This window comes from Trichechus manatus, unplaced genomic scaffold (assembly GCF_000243295.1).
Source record: "Trichechus manatus latirostris isolate Lorelei unplaced genomic scaffold, TriManLat1.0 scaffold00009, whole genome shotgun sequence".
Taxonomy (NCBI): Eukaryota; Metazoa; Chordata; class Mammalia; order Sirenia; family Trichechidae; genus Trichechus; species Trichechus manatus.
This window is the reverse complement of record NW_004443945.1, coordinates 13,682,156-13,705,278: the sequence shown is the minus strand read 5'-3', so window position 1 is coordinate 13,705,278 and position 23,123 is coordinate 13,682,156. Positions and strand designations below refer to the sequence as shown.

The 23,123-nt window shown below is 34.1% G+C and overlaps 1 protein-coding gene across 2 annotated transcripts in view; it reads right to left on the bottom strand.

Annotated features, from left to right (window-relative positions):
• Positions 1–2,702: 2,702 nt before the first annotated feature.
• LRP12 (LDL receptor related protein 12) overlaps positions 2,703–23,123 on the bottom strand; it is a 76,254-nt gene continuing 55,833 nt past the window's right edge. For both annotated transcript variants that reach the window (XM_004370703.3, XM_004370704.3), the window contains 4 exons: positions 12,270–12,472; positions 9,977–11,081; positions 8,287–8,419; positions 2,703–5,023 (listed from right to left, as the gene is read on the bottom strand). In XM_004370703.3, coding sequence (XP_004370760.1) covers positions 4,154–5,023; positions 8,287–8,419; positions 9,977–11,081; positions 12,270–12,472 — 2,311 coding nt within the window. In that variant the 3' untranslated portion in view covers positions 2,703–4,153. The remainder of the gene's footprint in view (positions 5,024–8,286; positions 8,420–9,976; positions 11,082–12,269; positions 12,473–23,123) is intronic.

The window sequence follows — 23,123 nt, the reverse complement described above, 5'->3', positions numbered from 1 at the left end:
AAGAGAATCAGAAACCAAAACTGCCCTGCCATCCACATGAGAAATCCTATCTGAAAGAGAAAAAAAAGTTTAAAAAAAAAGCTCTTTTATACAACTCTTAGGTCAAAGACTCATAGCGACTGTAAATCAACTCGACGGAAACGGGGGTTTAGATCAAAGGGGAAATCAAAACTGAACTGCAAAACACCTAGAAAAAATAGCAATGACAAGACTAATGTATCTAGGTAATTAAGCAGTGCTCAGTATTAAGTCTATGCATTAAATCTTATATAAAGAAATAAAAATAAATGAATCTAATGCCCCACTAAAGGAGCTAGAGAAAAAACAAAACTTCAGGAAAGCAAAAGAACATTCATTTAAGTGGAAATTAATTAGAAAACAGAAAAATGATAGAGACACCCAAGATATAGTACTTTGGGGGAATCACATACATAATGTAAAAACAGGTCAACTGTTAGCTATCTTAATAAGGGAATAAGCATAATACAAAATAAAGAATAATAATGGGGAAAGGCCAATATAGAAAAGGAAGAGATAACTTTGCTCAACTGTGGGCAAATAAATTTGAAAACTTGGACGAAATAGGTGATTTCTGATAGAAAATCGACATGTACCAATTACCATAGAAGATACCAAAATTTTGTCCAAGAACTTTCCAAACACCCACCAAGCTCAGATACTTTCATTGAAATTTTAAGGAAAAAATAATTCTAATGCTATGTAAACAGTTCCAAGCATAGAAAAAAAGAAGAATGTTTCCAAATTCTTTTTAGGACATCTGCATAAAATTGGTAACAAAACTCCTAAAAGAAAGCACAAAAATGAAAACTACAGGTGAATCTCACTCATGAATATAGATGCAAATATCCTAAAATATGAAACACAATTTAGCAAATAATAAATAAACCATGACCAAGTGGAGTTTATTTCAGGAATGTAAGGATGGTTCAAAATTACAAAATATATTAATATAATTAATCATATTAAACGATCTAAGGAGAAAAATTGTATCGTCTCCATACTTGTTGAAAAGGCATATGATAAAATTCAACATGCATTGATTAAAATTTTTTTTTTAAATAGGGATCAATGGATACTTCTTTAACGTTAGATGCATCTATCTCACCTCAGTTCATTATAGCTAGTGCTATTTAACATTATTCCAGAAGTGCTAGACAATCCAATTAAGACAAAAAAAGGTATGCAAATTGGAGTGAAAGTTATGTTTCACTGTTTACAGATGACATGATTGTGTAGCTGAAAATCTAAAGAATGAACTGAAATATTACAAATTATAAGAAAATGGAGTCAGGTGGCTGGTACAAAATTAACATTTATAAATTGTTAGCCTTCATATAAACTAAAATCAGATCAAATCATAAAATATTAGGAAGGCCTTCTTTAATAATGGTAAAAAAGAGGAAATTCCAGAGAATAAACTTTAAAAACATGTATTATATCTCTATAAAGTCAAAGGGATATAGATATAGATATAAAGTCAAAGTCCGAAGGAAATAAGTACAGACGACTCGAACAAAGGACACCATGAGTTAGAAAGCTTCAACACAACAATGTCAAATTTCCCTAAATTGATCTATAAAGCTGTCTTAAAAAAACAAAAACAAAAACTATCAATGGACTTGCTTTGTGGAACTCAACAAGCTAATTCTAAAGTTCAAATAAAAAAATATGTGAAATGTAAAGTTACAGCTATTAAAACAGTGTAGGACTGGTACAAAGAGACAAAGGTGGATCAACTGAACAGAATAGGTCTAAGAACATACTAAGAAATGGGAATTTACTATATGATAAAAGTACCACTTCAAATTAGTGGGGAAAGAATGGATTATTTAATAAATAGCTCTGAGATAACCAGGTGGCCTCCTTAAAAAAAAAAAAGGTGAAACTCTAAATTCAGAATGGATCAATGATTTAAATATGAAAATCAAATAATAGAAATACCCAACTTTAATTATTTAAACTCTAATTAGATATCATTTTTTCCCTTGGAAAAAAAGGTGCAGAAATGTATGTATAGTATGCTGCAATTTGCATTACTATATATGGCATTTATATAAATGGATACTTTTACATTCACATATGGTATCTCTACAGGGATATTCAAGAATTTGGTATCTGTTTCCTTGAAAGGGAACTAAAAGGCTGAATGTCAGGGGTAAGAGACTTTCTACTGTTTGAATGAGGAGAATGTATTACTTAATCAAAAAATAAGTTAAAACACTTAACAGTAAACAGCCCTTCCCCCCTTTCCCCCCATATGATAGCATATGGTGGATTTGAACTGCCAACCTTTTGGTTAGCACTTGAGCTCTTAACCACTGCACCACCAGGGCTCCAGTATATTATTAGTAGGACCTAAAGAACAGTAACTTGGTAGTCTAAATCCTCAGTAGAATATTCTACAGGGGTCTGAGATGTATCTGAAAATAATATAAAAAGAGAACTGACTGAGTTACTGCATCTTACAAGGTACATCAATTAAGAGACAATTTCCTCAAAGGCAAAACAACAGTCAGACCCTCAGGTATTCTTACCCTGGAGTATTAGTGTAAGCTACTACTATTAGTTTAGGAAGAATATCTCCTCTTCCTCCTTTATTTTTTCTTCTGAATATACTGCATATTTTATGGACTGAATTTGTACGTGCACCAAAACTGAACAAAAGTAAAGAGCAAATGTGATTTAAAAAGTACCTCAAGGCAATATAAAAAAAGTCATTTTAATTTTTGATACATATTAAAACATTTTAGTCAGTCTTTCTGACAGCATAACACAACAAATACACAAGATCTCAAACATGCTTTAAAATGACATTCAGCAAAGTATTTAAAATTTAATAAATAGCAATAACCACACACAAATACATTATTCATATTCAATCATTAAGGTACTAACACAGACGACTAAAGAATAAATAAACAGGAATTGACAATACAAAAAATATGCAGGGTTTTGCAATTCACTCTACTCAAAAAAGGGGGGGGTGATCTGAATGGTTTCTTGATTTGCTTTTCTCCAATGTTAGTATAAGCCCCCCCCAAGTTAAAATATATTGAAAAAAAAACACTTTCTTACAATAATACAATCTTTAAATACAACAAATAAATATGAAACCAGCAGAGCAATTTAAAGTTGTAATAAAAATGCACCCCCTCCCCAAATAAAAGCTATGGAAATATATAGTTATTGTGGTAGCAAATAATAGTATTTAAAGTGATAGTGCTTGTGCACTAAACTCATCTGAGATCTTGATAAGATTTTAGTGCAAATCCCTAGGGTCCAATACAAGCATAACCCTATATCAGGGAAAGACATTACCAGTTAGAATTATCTTGTACAATTTTTGTACATATTTTATAAAGTTCAAGATTTAATGCATAGTAGAATATCTTCATCCACTTAATTCTGTCCCTAAGTAGAGATGAAAGAAGAAATGACTTGGGATTTTACCATTTGGTCTGTACCATATTAAAGTCAACATTAGAAAATCTATAAAACAGTTTTGTTTTTGCCAATAATTTATCTAACTCTATCTAAACGTCACATCACTGCATATTAAACATAAGAGAAAAATATTTAGAGAAAGATATTTTCTCCCTTTGACAAGTTCATATTATGATGAAATCCAATAATATTTAGACAAATGTTATATAAATAAAAACACAGATGAGTATAAGGATTTTTTTTTTTTGTACATTAACAATCTTAACATCTAGTAGATTAAGTTTCAAGATGTGCTGGCAAAAGCATGAAGGGTTCAATTAAAAGATATTGTACAAACAAACCTTTCAACATAGGACAGATAAACTGACGTTCAAATGAGTTTCAGCAGCCATATTTCTAATGTGAACTACAGTTAAGTACCAGGATAAAAACGATTAGAAACAGATGGAAGAACAACATTAAACAATATGAATACATAATATATCTGCAGCTGCTAAAATAGTAAACTCTGAAAGTTTAAATTTACAAGAGTTAACTTAATTTAACCATGCAGGCTAACACATCCGAGGAAGAAATCACCCTGCTTCTTTTTTCTTTTTAAACTAAAACTAGTTTTAATTGTAAAGTTACAAAACAATGAATGGATATTCGTCCAACTTGTATACAAGCTCTCTTACTTGATTCGCACCTAACAAAGTAACAAAGCCTCGTCATCACTCGTTTCATTTTTTAGTGTTGCTTCTAAGCAAGCGTCCGGTATCTGGGCAGTGTGGACGATACCACAGCGCTCACAGGGGCCATCTCCTGGATTACTTGGCCTTACTCCAGGGTTTGTTGCACTGAATGGTTGTCTAAACACTTGTCCTTGATCTGAAGCAAGATCAAGAAGAGGTCGGGAGCAGTCATTCACATCAAAGTCTGAAGCTGCATCAGAAACTGGAATTAGCATTTCAACATCATCATCTTCTTCTCTTCCATTTACGCCATTATCAAGTTGTCTCAAAGGACTTTGGTTCTGATTTACGGAGCTTGATCGCCCTAATGTAAAACGTACCCAACGGAGCCTCTGAGTCATACGGCTTAGTGCACTTGTGAGTTGGTGACGTGCTGGACTCACACTTGTGGGTTCCATACTTGTCACATCCCTTCCATGATCAGTATTACCACCTCGGGTACTCTGAGTAGAGGAACTTCCATATGCTCCCACTGTTGCTTCAACTCCTGTTGTGGGAGGGACTTTCTGGGGTAAAGGAGCTGCAACCCCACCAGATGCTCCTCCAGTATCTCTTCTCTCGTTTTCTGTGTCTGTGTCATCAGGCTCCACAGAAAACAAACTTCGGTGAGTATTATTTCTTTCAGGTTCTCTGCTAGTACTCTGACTAGGGACAACCTCATCTCCTTCTGCTGATACCAAAGCCAATGACCCTGAATGACGTGATCTTGCAAAATTAAAAATACGACTCCAGATGTTGCTGGATCTGCCTGCCGTTGGAAGCCTAATTGAAGTAAATCCAAGCTGAGATCGTACAGCTAGCCTCAGGTTTTCCAAAACAGAAGCCTACAAAAATAAGAAAAGAGCTTACGATGGCTAACCACAACATACGGAGATGAAAAACACCTTTCTAATAAGAATGTGTCACGGCAAAAAATTCTATTACCCACTGATGTTAGGGTCTAGGGTGAATGAATTAAATTCTCTCACCTCTAGAGGTTCACCCCACTATAGAATCTAATCTGTAACTTGAATCATTGTTTACTGTGTTTAAAAGTTCCTTGACACTTCATTTTATATATATACCTTTAAGATATTTAATGTTAATTATAACAGCTATTTTGTTTCAAAACTGAATAGTGCCTTTTTTCCCCTAGTAAGCCAATCCTTGGTACACAAGGCTAGAAGATAAAATTATCTGATACTTCTATAGCCAGGAAAGTAAAAGGACCTCCAGTATAACTGACTAAATGACCTAAAGGGTCTGTGAAAACCAGGTCTTTTATTTTCGTAAAAACACTGAGCAAGTTAGACTTAATTTACATGGTTGAAACTATTCCTAAAACACGTGAAAAATATATTCACCGAGTTGGCTCTCAAGGATTTGTTAAATGAATGGATACTGAGGATTTATTTACACTGTCACAAATAAAGGAATTATTTTTTGTAAAAGAGCAAAGAAGAAAAAAAATTTACAAAAAAAGCTAAAGAAATTGGTGTATAGCACTACACAATGGTATTCTAAGACATTTGGATTCCTCTCAGTCTCCAAAGATTTTAAAGTTTTACTTTCTGCAGTTTAGTGTTAAGCATAGATTATATTCTTATTCACTGAAAATTGGTGATCTTTAATTGGTATATATAAGAGGTACATAATCGGTATATATACAGATTACCCAACTGAAAGGAAAATCTTTTCTTTATTCTAGATGAATGAGTTTATGGATTATTTTTAAAACCTACAGCATTTATTTGGGGGGGATCTTTAAGCGCCACCTAGTGGTTATAAAAAAGTAGTATTCAACCTTGGACCAAACAAAGCTTTCACTAGTCTGGCATTTAGTATTTAAAATATAACATTTGTAGGAAACAATGCTGAATTGATATTGCCTGCACCAAATGATGAATATAAAAACAATATAAATATTATAACAATATAAAAAAGTCACAATTTAGGTTTGTCCTACTTTGCACACAAAATCCAACCAGTGAAACTTTTAAATTATTTAGTTAGCAAATTACACTCAGAGAAGTGTTTCTAAAATACAAATTCTTACCAAAGATTTTCTAAAAGACTCAAAGTGACAGACAGTAATCAGGCTCAAATGGATGAGCTCTTAAAATCCAGTTTCCCTCTGTCAAAACTAATGTCTCTTGCCTTTCCCCTCACAGAAAAAGAAGGGAGGAAAAGGAATATGTGATAACGTATGTTCTCCATCCCTCTTTGTAACTGGTCTTGCACTTATTTGTGATTTCTATACGGGCCTTTCAAACATAATCCCTGGAACATAATTCTTGGAAAGCTAAGAAGCCACAATCATATAGGAATATTTCATAATCTGGCCTTAGTATAGCACAAAGTATCAATAAGAAGTTTGGAAACCAGCACTCACGGATTTCCTACACAAATGAGTAAAATTATTCACTAATTAACAAGTGTCATGAGTTGGGAATGACTTGATGGCAACTAAAACATCAACAACCATAAATTAAAAAAAGGTGGTTCATACCCTTATGAACTGCTCCTCAGCATTCAAGCTCTGAGGCTTTCTGTGAGCACTACGTTATTAATCCAGCAATAAACAAAAGCCTTTTCAGATATACTTGGGTGTTATCACCCATCAAGATCACAAACGCCTTCAGTACATTTTAATGATGACTTTAACATTATTACCCTGTCAAAGTGAGATGAAGCTCTCCACTTAGTTGAAAAAACCAAAAAAAACCAATATAACCTGCTGCCATCGAGTCGATTCTGACTCTTGAGAATCTCTTAAAGACGGACAATTTAACATTATACTCTATGAGGGGTCTCATGAATGTCTTAGGAATCACTTTATATACTTCTTCAGTTTAAAAAGCAGAAAGCATTCCTATTTTGAGATGATAGATTATTTTTCTTTTGAAAAGCTGTTACAGAAATTTGCTAACTTGTTACCAAAAGTTTCAAACTTGTGAGTTTAATCTAATTAACTGAATAAAATCTAGTTTACCATTTATTAACATATTTTAAGACTTTGTTGAAACAGAATTCTCTCACAGAAGTATATTATAACCCTAGATAACAGGGTAGTCTAATAAGAGAGTCTGGAGGCAGTGGTGGTGGGTAGTGGATGGTGGAGTAGGTAAATGATAGAATTAACCACAGTCTCAAGTCTTACCTAAGAGAAATCATCCCCAAAGTAGGGCCAACAATAGAAAAAAGTCACAATTTAGGTTTTTCCTATTTAGCACACAAAATATAACCAGTGGGCCTTCTAGATTATTTAGTTAGTAAATTAAACCCAGAGAAATGCATTTAAAATACAAATTCTTACCAAAGACTTTCTAAAAGACTTAAAGTGACAGACAGTAATCAGAACTCTTATTAACCAAAAAGGAGATGGTCTTCCATTTTGAACAGAATTAAATCACTGGCAAAATAATGTTTATCAATTTTTCTTAACTCTAATACCAGGAACAATATTTAGAAATGTTTCTGGATAAATTTACATTTTAACTGTGTAAACAACACGCCTAAAATGAACCCTGGCACATTTTACGCATTAAAAAATATTTTTAAAAAACTGCAGAGAAATTTGAAGAATTCAGAAACATTAATAAAGGATTTGAGTCACCATTTAAAGAAGATAGATGAACTCTTAAAATCCAGCTGTGAAGAAAATTTCCTTCCAAGCAGGTGGAAATGTTAACTTCATTTCAATTACTTTTACTTGTAAGTGGTTAGTCTAGCATGTTACTAATATATTCCTAGCATTATTAATTTTAGTAGTCATTCTTAAACCTCCTCAATGTTTCATTCAAGTAAAAAATGATTTCTCAAGCTTTACTTCTTGATTTTAATGCACTGAACTATTTCAAACAGTAAAATGTCAAAGAATCACATAACCAAAGCAGAAGTAGTAAAGAATAAAAGGTATACTTTTGTATTTTGTAGCATGTGTTAAACTATAATGAAAAAGCATAATTTTAAGTCCTTCGTGTATTTAATACTTGACTTGATTGCAAAAATTCTGACAGTCTTGGGTCAAGGGTCCTTGCTTTACCACATATAGGTACAGATTTCATTTTAAGAGGTACTGAAATAGAAATCGTAAACTGCAATATACCTGATTAGGTGAACAAACAGGAAAATCTTCCACTGGTGGAATTAAACCCTGAGCAATCAATTGTCCGTAAGACGGAGGAGCTTCTCTTCTTAACAATTCTGCTTCCACTCTTGACAACTGTGTTTCAAATGATCTTTGAGAGTAGATGGGGGATAAAAAAGTAAAAAAAAAAAAAGTCAAAAACAGGCAAGGCAAAACAATGTATTTTTAAAAATTATTAATAATTAAAACAATCTGAATTTTAGTGTATTTGAATCATTTTAAAAATTTAGTCATTCAACAAATACTTACTGAATATCTAAACTAACTCTACACTGGGAATACAAAGATGAAGCAGATAGTCCGTCCTCATGGGGCTTTACAGTGGTAGGTACCTGGATCACTAAGTTTCAATAAATTGGAAATCCCTATAAAAGGGAGAAATAAAGATACTAGATCTTTAAATTCCTAAAGTCATAGGGTCTCAAGACATTAGATGAATGTATTTGAAACCTATCAGAAGACATTTTATTCAAGTCCAACACACTTATTTTGTAGACGAGGAAAAGAGTGAAATGAGTCACTAGTACACCTTCTGGAACTGCTGTTTCTTGATCTCAAGACCTTCACTGAGTTCACTGTCTCTTCACTGTGGTCTTATGTTGCAATGTGGTAAAAGGTTTTCTTGACCATTTACACTTGCCCAAAGAAAAGGTGCACCAATGATCATTCTGATCCTGTACATCTGTGTGCATGTGTGTCTTAACTGTCTCATATGTAAAGCTTTTTGTTATATCTATTATTTGTAACTCCCGGAAGAGAAGGTCATTGTCTCCACAACAGCTTCCTTCCTAGGTGACTTCTCTGCCATCAACTTCTCTCAGGCTCATCCATCCTTCACCACCCTGAAGGTCACCTCTGACAGTGGGACTCTATTTCTCTAAAAACCCTTTAAGGATTAACCATTTCTTACTGAATCAAGAAGAAATCTCAAGCATGGCTCTCACTGAGTGCCACAACATCACACCAGTCTTGTGTTCCAGTCTTATCTTCCATTAGTTCTTCATATTTATTCAGGCTCTAAACAATTACGTGCTTACTCTCTGAGTAATTCTGGGCATTCCTATTTCTATATATTTGCCCAGTCTATTTTTTTCAACTACAGCATCTTTCCGTATCTACACTCAATTAATTTTTCAAGGTACCTTTCAAATGGCACCTCTTCAATTAAAGCCTTCCCAATCCATCAGGTTAGATATCTTGATTTTACAGCACTTTGTTTTCTAACTCTTACAGCGCTTATACTTTTGTCTATTATTTTTCTGATTCCACTCAGCATTCCTTCTTCCTCCAAATTGTAAACTCCTTGTGAGATCATGCCTTGTATCTGAAATTGTTGGATTAATATTTATAAAAATACAGGTTAAAAAATGACAACTTGGAGTTGCAGCTTGCAAAGTTCCTATAAAACAGATTAATCTGAAAACAGAAACTGGTAAATACACATTGGCTTTCCTCTAAGTATTAGTTGTATTGTGTTTAGCCTTTTGAGTCCCCGGTTTTCACTCATTTTACATATTATAAATATGTATCCATTTCTAATAGAGAACAAAAATATATTGCTAATCATACTAAAGTATTTACTGCAAATATTTTGGTCATGTGTTTACTGTAGAAAGCATAACCAGTATAGTTTTGTCTTGATACTGACCTTCGTTCAAACATCCTTAGAGAATAAAGTTTACATGTACATCCCAATGCAATGACAAGTAACAGGCCACAGATAAGGCTCCCTATGACGGCTGCAGTTATGACTCTGGTGGGTACAATGACGGGGCAATTCTCCTCATCGCTGCCATCGCCACAGTCATCTTGAGAATCACACACCCAGCTCTCAAACACACAACGATTGTTTTTACAGTGAAAATTTCCTGGCTGGCAAAAAAAGCAGTTTTTTTCATCTGAACCATTTGGGCAATGATTCTGGTAGTTGCAGCGATCGGAACGAGGATAACAGACACCGTTTCGAGAACATGGAAATTCTTCCTTTTGGCACATGGTACAATTGACTTCATCTCTTCCATTTGGGCAATGCCAATACCCATCACAACGCTGTTGCTCACTATAACAACCCCAATTACCCCCACAGGGTATTTCCCAGGGCAAACAGAAGCCATCCACTTGGTAAGTAGCATTAAATCCTCTTGCAGCATTCACTTTATCGGCACAAAAATGTACCCTTATCTGTCCAGAAGAAGAAACAACTGTAAGAGGTGCATGAGAATCAAAAGCAGTTAACACACGCAAAAGCTTGTGTGGATTCTCCTCTAATCCATCATATATTTTGACATAATCACCAAAACCAGTACCATCAAGTTTAAAGTCAGTGAAGCGTAAAATGACTTTACGATGATCACCAGTGTCTATTAACCAGGTGCAATTACTTCCAGGAGGATAAAAGTCTGGATAATTGGGAGAATTAAAAGTACCATAAAAATATTTCAATGACTGCCCACAAGTTGGCACATCACAGTCTATTTCATCTCCAAGATCTAGGCAGTCAATGTTTCCATCACATTTTAAAGATTCAGGGAGGCAAGTGTAAACTTTGGTAAACCGAGACAGACACTGGAGCTGGTTGTAAGCACAGGGTTGAAAAGCAGCGGCTGTTGGAGGATTAGCTTCTTTGGAACAGATCTCTTCATCGGAACTATCTCCACATTCATCCATGTTATTACATCTCCAGGCTTCTGGTATACACTTTCCATTACCACAACGAAACTGATCACAAGCACAGTTTGGTTCCTCAGATTTCCCTGGAAAAGGGAGGGAGATGGGGAAGGTGGAGAAGGAGAGTGAAGGAGAAAAATACACTCTTTAAAATATACACAGAAGCCAGTGATTTAAAAACATTTTTTTTCAGTTTTACTTTTTAAAAAATTGTTCTAAAAATACATATAACACAACATTTGCCAATTCAACATTTTTCAGGTGTACAATTTAGTCACATCAATTACATTAATCATGTTGTACAACCATCACCCATAATCGTTACCAATCTTCCCATCACCATAAACACTTACTGAAGCCAGTGAGTGATATCTTAATAATCAAAGTTGATTTAAGCCCAAGTGATAAGGGTTTTAAAAAATCTTCTTTAATAGGTAAGTTCTAATAACAAATCTCTACTGGTATATTAATTCATATTGCTTTATATTGTTTCAAGTAATCCTAACACAGTACTCATATTTTGTAATTTGTTGTTTTATCACAACAGCAAAGTGAAGTTTCTACAGAGTCCTAATTCTCTTAGTGTATCATCCTAAGTACATAGTAATAGTGAGGTTAGAGAAAAACAATCTAGCCATCAATTTTGACTCATAGCGACCCTATAGGACAGAGAAGAACTGCCCCATAGGGTTTCCAAGGCTGTAAATCTTTACGGAAGCCGACTGCCACGTCTTTCTCCTGTGGAGTGACTTGTGGGTTCAAACTGCCGACCCTTCAGTTAGCAGCTAAGCGCTTTAATCACTGCACCACCAAGGCTCCTTATTAGACACCTAGAGCCCCAAAATTTTGACAATGTTAGACTAATATTTATTTCTCCATTAACAACCCATTTATAGTAAAATACTTTTTCTTCTGAGACTATAAAGGTGAAACTTGGTATGTCTTTTCTTTAAAGGTTTATAGACAATGCTCAATCACACAAAAAATATATTCTAAAGTAACTTTCAGGGTATGGGTAAGCACTTCAGGGAGAAAATATTTTTTAAATAAACATATTTAAAAAGAAAACTGATCTTAGCTTATAAAATTAATTATTTTATTAGGATTAAACAAAACACAAACTAAACCTTTAGTTTCTACCTGCTCCATCTCAGCTCCCTTGATGATCTAGCCATAATCAAACGGACAATGTTAAGGAAAACTAGCCCCAAAGTGACTGAGCAGTTAATCCTACGAATTCAGTTGACTATCTTTCTTTTTATTTAAAAACGCACCTGAAAAATATGCCAGTCTGAAACCCTTTCTAGATATGCTGTCATCCGAATGGAACCTGATCCAGACGTGGTCTTGTGAAGAGATATATGGTGGTGGAATTGTGGAACCACAAGCTCTGTAACTTTCAATATTCTTGTATGTTTCTATCGTCAACCAGTCCAAACTGCATCTTCTGGACCCTTGAATATCAAAGTCTTGAAAACTATAAATTAAATGTCAGAAAAGGCTATTAAAATTATTTTTGAAAAAAAAAATCATAATAATACAATATAACCAAGGATATTATTTTAAGACTCCATACATTAATTGATTCTCCTGGCTCTTCCAGGCATATAACCCTATCATTTGCAAATGATAATAGTGCCTCCTTGTTCCTAATATTTGCATCTCTTTCCCAGATTCAAGAACAATACTTATTTTTCATAAATAATACCAGATTCTAGAATAATGCTAAAAAAAAAACAGGTGATAGTGGGCAACATTTTTCTTCTTCATGGGAATGCTCCTATCCTTTCACCACTAAGCATTATCTGGATGCTGCTGGTTTTAAGGTATGATGAGTTTTCTTTTTTCAATTTCAAAAATAACATTATCAATAGGCTCACTGTAAAAATTCAAATAATAAAAGCATTTATAGGGTAATAAACAAAAGACCTTCTTTAAAACCTTCCCTTAGGCTACTTCTCAGACCAGGAGTAACTATTAATTATGGTGCTTATCCTGCCAGGCTTTTGGCTATGAATTCACTTATGCCATACATTAATTCTTCTATATACAAGGAACCAAACCTCAGATATTATTCTGCATCTTACTTCCAGCTGAGTGGGTGTAGGCATCTACTTGTTCCTTTCATTACGCTATGGTTATACCACAATTTGTTTCTTTTAACAATTTTTTCCCTTCAAAATGAGGCTTTTATTTCATTGGTCACATCTTACTAATCAGACACATTGGTTATTACACTGGTTCACTGGATTTTAGTCTGGTTATAATGCTTAACTGCTTAGAAATTTCTCTGCTTCCTAAGCGTCAAATAATGCACCGTACAATGATCTTTTCTAGTCTTAACTAACAGAAACTCTGTACAATAAATGGTGAGAGAGAGAGAGAGAGAATGTATGTTGTGTGCATTTAGGAAAGACCACTTTTAACTAAGAACATTCTAAATTGCTCTGGTTTTGAGCCAGAAACACCACTCTATAATCTGATGAACTAAAGTACACATACAGCTTTCTTTTAGATTGAATTAGCTTTGATCATCTGCTTGCTTATTGTAAAGTTTATAGTTTACAATTCCAGGAGAGAAATTAGCACACATCTGAACAAAGTAAAAAATAAAATTAAATTAACAAACAAAATCTTTTCCACAGAAAGCCCTTCAGTTTTGGAATACATTTTCACATAAATCACTTGCTACCCAAACATTAAAGCTTATAGCTTGTAAAATATGGGCATGAGTAAAAAGCAAAAAAAAAAAAAAAAAAGAAAAAGAATCAAATAAATAAAAGCACATACAAAATTAACTACTTCTTATGAAAAAGGAGAAATCAAAATGTCATCTTCCTAGATCTGAACACGCATCACCAAAAAGAGGTCAGACTTTACTTCCTTGCCTCTGTCTTAGCTAGCGATAATGAAGTCTAATTAACTCAAATTTTACACCAGGATGTTTCTTTAAAGATTCTAACTAACTGTAACAAAGGCTGATAGACAACTGTTTCCAGTTTTTCACTACTATGAACAATACTTTAAAGAATCCTTAAACATGCATCTCTGTCTATACATATGGGCAAGTATTTCTCTAGGACAGATATTTCCAGAAGTATAAATGCTAAGTCAAAACACACAATTCCACTTTAAATTTAAGACAGACAGCAAATGGTCATACCAGTTCACAATTCCACCAGGAGTCTATCAAAGTACCACACTTCTGGCAAAATTTAATGTTCTAAATTTTTAAAAAATCTGTTGCCAATTAGGTGGAGAGAAAAGATTTATCATTATTCTATTCTACATTTCCTTAATAACTGAAACACTTTTTCCTACGTTTATTGGCTATTTCTGTATCTTTTACTGCAAATTTCTTTGTTATATCCTTTGCCCACTAAAAAATTTTCTTATTTAAGAGCTCTTTATATATTATAAACTTGTACCTATCTGGGTCCATGTCTGTTATGTAAGACATACGTATGTATATCCACCCACATCCACATTCTCCCCAGTAGCTGGTACTGTCAGTCTTTTTAATTGTAGCCATTAGTGGATGTGAAATGGCATCCCTCACTGTGGTTTTACGTGCATTCCTCTAAAGACTAATGATGTTGAGAATTTTTTCGTGTGCTTATTGACCATTCTTACACCTACTGTGAAGTGCCTTTTGCCAATTTTAAAATACTGGGTTGTCCTCTTCTTGAGTTAAAAAACTATTTTTACAGTCTGCATAACAAGTCCTTTGTTAGATATATGTATTGCTAATATTTCCCCTAGTCTATGGCTTGTCTTTTCATTTTCTTAATGTTATTTCTTAATAAGCAGAAGTTTTAGTGAAGTCCAATTCATTATTTTTTTGTTTAGTGCTTTTAGCATTCTAACGTACCCATGCCTACTCCATGATCAAAAAGATACTCTCCAATGTTTTTTATTAAAATTTCATAGTTTCAGCTTTTACATTTATATCCGTGATTCATATTGAATTAATTTTTGTGTGTTCTTAGGTAGAGGTTGAGATTCATTTTTTTCCCTTACATTTACCTAGTTATTCCAGTGCCAGTTGCTGAAATAACTTTTTTTCTTTTCATAGAATTGCCCTGGAGCCATTGTGGAAAATAAATTGACCATAACATGTGTGGGTCTATTTCTGGACTCTTCAGTTCTTTGATCTATTAATTGCATCTTTCACAATACTACACTGTTTGATTATTGGAGCTTTAAAATATGTCATTAAATCAGATTGCATGAATCCTCCAAGTTTCTTTCTCTTTTTCAAGATAGTTTTGGTTATTCTAGGCCCTTTACTTTTCTATATAAATTTCAGAATCAATTTGTCAATTCCTATAATCATATCATTTGTGAGTAAGGGCAGTTTTGTTTCTTTCCAAGCTGGATGCCTTTAATTTATTTTTCTTGCCTTACTGCACTGGCTAGGACCATGAGTACATGTTGAATAGATCTGGTTGAGAGTGGATACCCTTGTCCTGTTCCTGATCTCTGGGGGAAAGCATGACATATGATGTTAGCACCAGGTGTTTTCTAAATGCCATTTATTAATTTGAGGAAGTTCCCTTTTGACTGTATACTGACATTGTGAAGGGTGTGTTCTAGAAACTGATTCAGAAAACTTTTTCAGCAAAAGGCTAGATAATAATATTTTAAGCTTTGTAGACTATGTAAAGTCTCTGCTATATATTTATTCTTCTTTGTTTCTAACAATCCTTTACAAATGTAAAAATCATTCTTAGCTTGTAGGCCATACAAACACAGGCTGTGGCTGGATTTGGCCTGTGGCCACAGCTTCAGCTTGCCAATCCCTGTTTTACAGAGTCTAGATTCAGTTATTTTCCTCTGAAAATATTAATTTTTGTTCCATCACTGAGTTAAATTACTGTCTAATCACTCTGAACTTACGGGGATTTAGTTTTATACTTTGGTAGAGTGGGTTTGTTTTTGGCTTTCCCCACAGGTTGGATCTTTACTTTTGGACACTGTCTTTACTTGTAAAGCATGATTCTTCTAGATTTTCAATAAAAATCCCAAGATACCTAGTAAGCCCCTCTAACTGAGCAAGTTTTAAACTCCAAACTCTGTGTTCCCTGTGACGGAGAGGTTTCAAACTCCAAACTCTGCCTCAGCTGTGGTACCCAGTGGCTGAAATTCTTGCATTTTTTTTTTTAAAGCCTTCCTGCTTTCCACTGGGTTTCTTGGAGTCTCCCTTAAGCATGTACAGTTCAGTAGTCAGCCAAGGATTTGAGGAGAATTTACATGCAGATGTAGGTGCTTCCCACCTTGTAGCTTCCTTCCAGAATTTGCCTCTTCAATTTCCAGCCACTGTGACAGCCTCAACTCCATTCTCTGACACCTCAGGCTGACAAGACTGTAGCATTCTGCTTGAGTTCTAGGTGAGACTAAGGATTCCCCTAGAACTGGGGACTGGGCAGAATCTTTAGGGAACAGACAGGAAAGAAACATGTATCTCATCCAGTGTGGTTCTCTCCTTTCAAGGACCAAATTCCCTCCAGTTTCTGCCTGCTTTTGGTTACTTTCCAGCACCAATTTTTTTTTTTTTTTAAATCTAAAGTTGATCATTGGTATTTATGAGAAGGCTAGTCCTATTCAACCTAGGGAATATACTTTTAATCCACTAAAATGTTTAAACTTCATGAAAACAGGGACCTTGTCCAGAACAAAAGAAATAACCAATCAATCAACATTTGTTCGCAAATACACTATTGTATTTTGTTTGCTAATATACCATTTAGGATTTTTTAAAACACTTATAAATAGAATTAGTTTTCAGTTTTTCTTTTTTATGCTCCATAATAGCTCACATAACACAGTCATTATTTACATACCTGTGCCTTGTGCCTCTTTAGAATATAAATTTAGGATAGAGATTTTTAGTTTATCCATGTTTTTTTTGTTGAACTAGCTTTTCCTAAACTCTTTTGAGTCAGTTTTGATCATTTAAAATTTCTTAAAAATTGCTCATTTTATCTTGATATTAAATTGATTAATGTATAGGGGAGGAGTGGTGTCTTAGTTATCTAGTGCTGTTATAACAGAAGTACCACACGTGGATGGCTTTAACAAAGAGAAACGTATTTTCTCACAGTCTAGTAGGCTAGAAGTTCAAATTCAGGGCGTCAGTTCCAGGGGAAGGCTTTCTCTCTCTGTCGGCCTTCTCATCAATCTTCCCCTGGACTAGGAGCTTCTCTGCGCAAGGACCCCAGGTCCAAAGGACACACTCTGCTCCCGGCACTGCTTTCTTGGTGGTCTGAGGTCCCCAACTCTCTGCTTGCTTCCCTTTTATCTCTTGTAAGATAAAAGGTGGTGCAGGCCACACCCCAGGGAAACTCCCTTTACACTGGAGCTGGGATGTGACCTTAATAAGGGTGTTACAATCCCACACTAATCCTCTTTAATATAAAATTACAATCTCAAAATGGAGGACAACCACACAATACTGTGAATCATGGCCTAACCAAATTGATACACACATTTTTTAGGGGATGTAATTCAATCCATGACAGGTGGGGATGGAAAAACACTAAATAGACAAGTGGTAACTCTGGTGAAGGGTAAGACAGTATACAATACTGGAGAAGCCAGCACAACTTGTACAAGGCAAGATCATGGAAGCTCCACAGAACTCCCTGAGGGACAGAATTACTGGGCTGAGGGCTGTAGGGACCATGGTCTAGGGGAAAATCTAGCTCAATTGGCATAACACAGTTTATAAAGAAAATCTTCTACAATAACTTTGGTGAGTAGCATCTGGGGTCTTAAAAGACTATGAGCAGCCATCTCAGATACACTCCACTGGCCTCACCCCTTCGGGAGCAAGGGAGAATGAAGAAAAAAAAGTTGATTAATATAAAGCTGTATGAAGTTCCTTCTTACAATTTAAAAAATGTTTGTATGTTAGGTCTTGAAATTTGCTTGGATATTTTATGCAGACAAACATATTATTGGCAAATAAGTAGAGTTTTTGTCTCTTCCTTTCCATTTTTTATATCACAAATTTCTATTTGCTATCTTATTATTGACTAGGACTTCTACTACAAGCAGTGAAAGCACAAATCCTTGTCTTGTCTTGACGTGAATTTCAACGTTGTTTTTTTAAAGAGACATCATTTTATTAGGTTAAATATACTCCTTATCTATTCATTGGGTAAAACCTGTCTAAAAAACTCTCTGGGTCTAGCATCTTTTTTTGAATACTGATTCAATTTCTTTAATGGCCACTGATGTAATCAGTTTTCAAATTCTTCTAGAATCAATTTTGGTAATATACATTTTTTAGAAAATAATCTATTTTACCTAATGTATAAAAGCATTAACATAAAGCTGTTCATAACATTTTCTTTAAATTTCTTTAAAATCTCTTATTATATTCATAATTACAGGTATTTTTGCTTTTTTTTATTTGTATCTTTTCTCTTTTTTTCTTCACCAGCCTTGCCTTCAGATTTGTCTATTTTCCCAGATTTTCAGAGAACCAGTTTTCTGTTTTATTATTTTTCCCTCTATGTTAAGATTTACTTTGTAGTTCTTTATCTAAACTCTGAAGTTAAATGCTTATTTATTTTCAATCTAATTTTTAAATCGAAGTATTTAAAACTGTAAACTTTTCTCTAAGTACTTTCTTTCAATGTCTCCCAAAAGTTTTAATACATAATACTTTCACTGTAAAAAACAAAAAAAAAAAAACAAAAACAAACAAAACCATTGTCATCGAGTCAATTCTGACTCATAGCAACCCTACAGGACAGAGTAGAACTGCTCCATAGGGTTTCCAAGGAGCAGCTGGTGGATTCAAACTGCTAACCTTATGGTTAGCAGCTGTAGCACGCCATAGCTTGTAACCACTGTGCCATCAGGGTTAAGAGCTCCGGCTGCTAACCAAGAGGTCGGCAGTTCAAATCCACCAGCAGCTTCTTGGAAACCCTATGGAGCAGTTCTACTCTGTCCTACAGGATCACTATAAGTCAAAATCAAATCGACAGTAACTTTCACTATAGTGATTTAAAAAGTATTTTGATTTCCACTGTGATTCCCTCTTTAGTGCAGGAGTTATTTATAGTGCAGGAGTTATTTAGAAATGTTTACAGACATCTGGGCTTTGCTGTTAATTTTTCCTCAGCTTTTTCTTGTTGGTTTCTAGTTTTATTGCACGTGGTCTGAGAACACACTCTGAAGGATGTAGTCTTTCACACGCATTCAGACTTCCTTTATAATTTACTACACAATTTCTTATAAATGTTGCACATCTTTGGAAAAAATATTTATTCTCTATTCATTGAAATAGAAAAGAAAATACACACATACACAATGCTCCTACTGAAGCAAGCAAGCTTATTAATTCTGTTTATCAAATCTTCAGTATCTTTACTAATTTTTTGTCTGTTTAATCTATTAAATTTTGATAAAAGGTGTGTTTAAAAACTCCCACTATGAATGTGAATTAATCAAACTTACTTGGTGATCTCTCAGTTTTTGTTTTGCATATATTTTAGGTTGTTATTAGGTACACAAAGTTTACCATGACTGTATCTTCCTGGTGGATTATCCCCATTTGTTACTAATCTTTTGTGCCTTAGGTTCAATTGTATCTGATGTTACCTTCCTTACTAGCTTTCCCCTGATCACAATTCCCAAAGCTTTTTTTTTTTTTTTAATACTTTTACTTTATAGAGCAGTTTTAGGTTTATAGGAAAACTGTATAGAAAGTTCCCATATTCCCCCTCTCCCTCCTGCACACTGCTCCCATTATTAACACCTTGTATTTCTATGGTACATTTGTTACAATTGCTGAACCAGTATTGATGCACTGTTATTAAATAAAATTACATTACATTATAATAGGGTAAGCTTATCATTTACTACCCCCATTTCAGACTTTCTGAGTTGATCTTATTCTAGGTGTGTTCTTATAAGCCCTTTAAGAACTAACTAAGCAGTAAACCCAATCAGACATTCTGACTTTAAAGGACAGATGAGTTAATCCATCTGTGCAGTTTAAGACCATTTTTTTTTAATTTGAGAAAGAGGGGAAGGCAGTCTTCTTTCATATTAATAGTTTTTTTTTGAAGTTCCTTTTCCTCTACTACATGCTCAAGATTATTCTATTTTGTCAACAGTTATCTTTAGATGTTTTAATTCAAATACTAAAACACTCTTTTTCTAACAAAGACCAAATAAGAGTATTCAGTGTTTCTGTTCTCTTCTTAAATTGGGTAGAAAAAAAGAAATCACAACTTTATTTTCACTAGCCTCTAACTGAAAATTAGCATTTCCTTCAATTATGAAGAACAAACCATCATAGTATTTACAGTACATCACTGTCACCAATAGAAATCACATAATGTATCATACAATATTTCCGTATTACATTTCAGTTGTTACATGTATACAGGAATTCTATTTACAAGTGTAACTACTACTCTAAAATTTCAGTAGTTATTAGAATCATCATTTGATCTTGTTCATGTGTTAATAAATAAGCATATATTACTATATTACAAATATTTTAAAGTATTTGCTAGCTACATTTTAAGGCAGTTAGTTCCCTCTGTAATATTAATACAATGTATTTTATATTATGACTTTAAAAATTTTATTCTGGGAAACGGTCCACAGGCTTCACCAGACTACCAAAAGTGTGCATGGCATAATATAGCTACAAAAGAACCCCTCACATAATAAAATTTATATTATCTGATGTAAATCTGTGTTTCAACTTGCTTTTTTTTTTTTTAATGTTTTCCTTAGCATTAGATTTTATACATTCTGGAATTTTGGGTTGCAGGCTTATTTTGCAGGATTTTTGGTTCTTTCCTTCTCTCTTTTACCCTCCCTGCCTCTAATGTTTCTCCACTGTGTCTGTTTTGTAGTTGCTTCAACCCAGATCTCCACTCCAGAACCAGTCTTAAATGGTGGTAGAGAATACTGTAGCTCCTGTCATGGAGCCGGCGGTGGTGGAGTGCCACTGAGTCGATTCCAATTCACAGCACCTTAAATTCATATTTATTAAAGTGTGTTCTCCTACTTTTCTAAGCCCTTAACTCCCTATAAGTTCAAGCATTGGTTAGTGATGGTTTTTTTCAGCCTCTTTCTTCAGCAAAATAGCTCTAACCTAGTCCTTGGCCTCAAGTAAGGAGCTAGGACCAAATCCTGTATCTCCTATGGCCTTTGTTGTTTTAGGTGAGTTTCAAGAAAGAGGAGTGAAGTAAACATACCTTTATGTCACCATCTTCAACCAGTTTTATACAGAGAGCTCTCAACTCTCAGTATTGTTAGTTTATAGTCCATAATTTTAGTTTCCCTCTTTTATTCAGATATGAAAAATTACATTTCAAATTCTATTTTATGAAGAATTTTAATTTTATTTTAAATTCAGGAAAGAACATTCATTGTCTTTTTATCAAAATGCTTTAAAATATCTATCTATTATAGATAATCATATGCTTTTTATTTTGACTTGTTAATATGGTAAATTAATTAAAAATTTCCTATACTGACTCATCTTTGTATGTTTACATGAGCTGCATTTGATTATGCTATATGATTCTTTTGAATAATTTACTTAAGCTTTTATATCAGTATTCACAAGGAAACTTGTCTTTGTGTATATGTGTATGTGTCATCTTTTTTAAGTTTTAGTATTATCATGACAATAATACATTTTCACCTCAATGAAAAACTAGGCCAATTACTAAAATCACCTTCTAATCTTTATTAAGTTTTGTAAGTCTAAATTCATTAACTTCTTCCAGAATTTAGGAAACCTCTCTTTAGATGTAGGGCTTAGTTATAATTTTGTTCTGCATTTCAGGATTATGCTTAGTTTTTAGTGTATTTCACTTTGTGAAATCTCAAATATCCACCACATGATCAGAACCAGATGGTGGTAGTCCATGTAACCTCCTCTACGCTAGCAAGGATTTCCAAGTTTTACATAATGGCAAGTTTAATTTTGGGGTCGGATTTTTAGTTCAAAGGATAAAAATCTCTATGAATTCTAGTTTTATGGTGAAAAATATTCAATATTTGGAATCTCTATGGTAAACATGATTTTCTTCTTTTGTAAACACGTTTATATTTAGTCAGATTACAAGTAACAGAAAACAGGCACACTGTTCAGATTCCAACACTGGTATCATTGTAGGATAACCTTCATGGTGCATCTTACCAATCAATCAGGCAAGAGAATCAAGCTTCTCACAGGGAAATGGAGCAGCCTGTCTATAAGCTCAACTCCAGGGTTTCAAAAGATGTGGCCTGAGGCAGAGGGGACCAAAAATAAAACAACACGGCCCCTGTAAACTAGGGGATGGACTATGTTTGCGTTTCTCAAGAGAGACTGTTTCTATGAGTTAATAAATATAAAAAGAACAACGAAAAAAGATGCAAAAGTAAGTTTTATTTACAAGCTTTATTTTTAAAAAAGTAAAATGAAGGGATCTGAGTTTATGAACTGCAAAGTCTCTTCTAAATCTAAAAACTTCCATGATTCCTACCCATAAAAATGTTACACATGGAAGGTTGCCCAAGGTGCCTCTGTACTGCAGCAGGACACTGTCTCTGGGATGAGAGTGGCATTCTTCTTTGTGTTTCAGTCCCAGATGCAGTTCTTTGTTGTTGTTATTGTGTGCCATTGAGCTGACTCCAACTCACAGCAACCTTATAGGACATAGCAGAACTGTCCTGTAGGATTTCCTAGGCTGTAATGTTTACGGGAGCAGATTGCCATGTTTTTTCTACTGTGGGGCCACTGAGGGGTTCCAATCACCCACCTTTTGGTTAGCAGCCAAGCACTTAAACATTGCATCACCAGGCCTCCTTTGTTTGCTTAGGCACACATTTTTTTTTTTTCTTTCTTGCCTTCAGGGAAATATATATTTTTTAAATAGCCTTGATACAATTTCCTTAAGCAATATCTAATTTTACTGAAATTTTTTCTCCTTAATACCTTATTTCCACACTTTCTCTGCAACTAATTCACTAAATGATTTTATAATTAATCTTTTTTCTTTTTTTTTTAAATATTTTATTGTACTTCAGGTGAAGGCTTACAAAACAAATAGATTCTCATGAAACAGTAGTACACATGTTGTTTTATGACATTGGTTAACAAC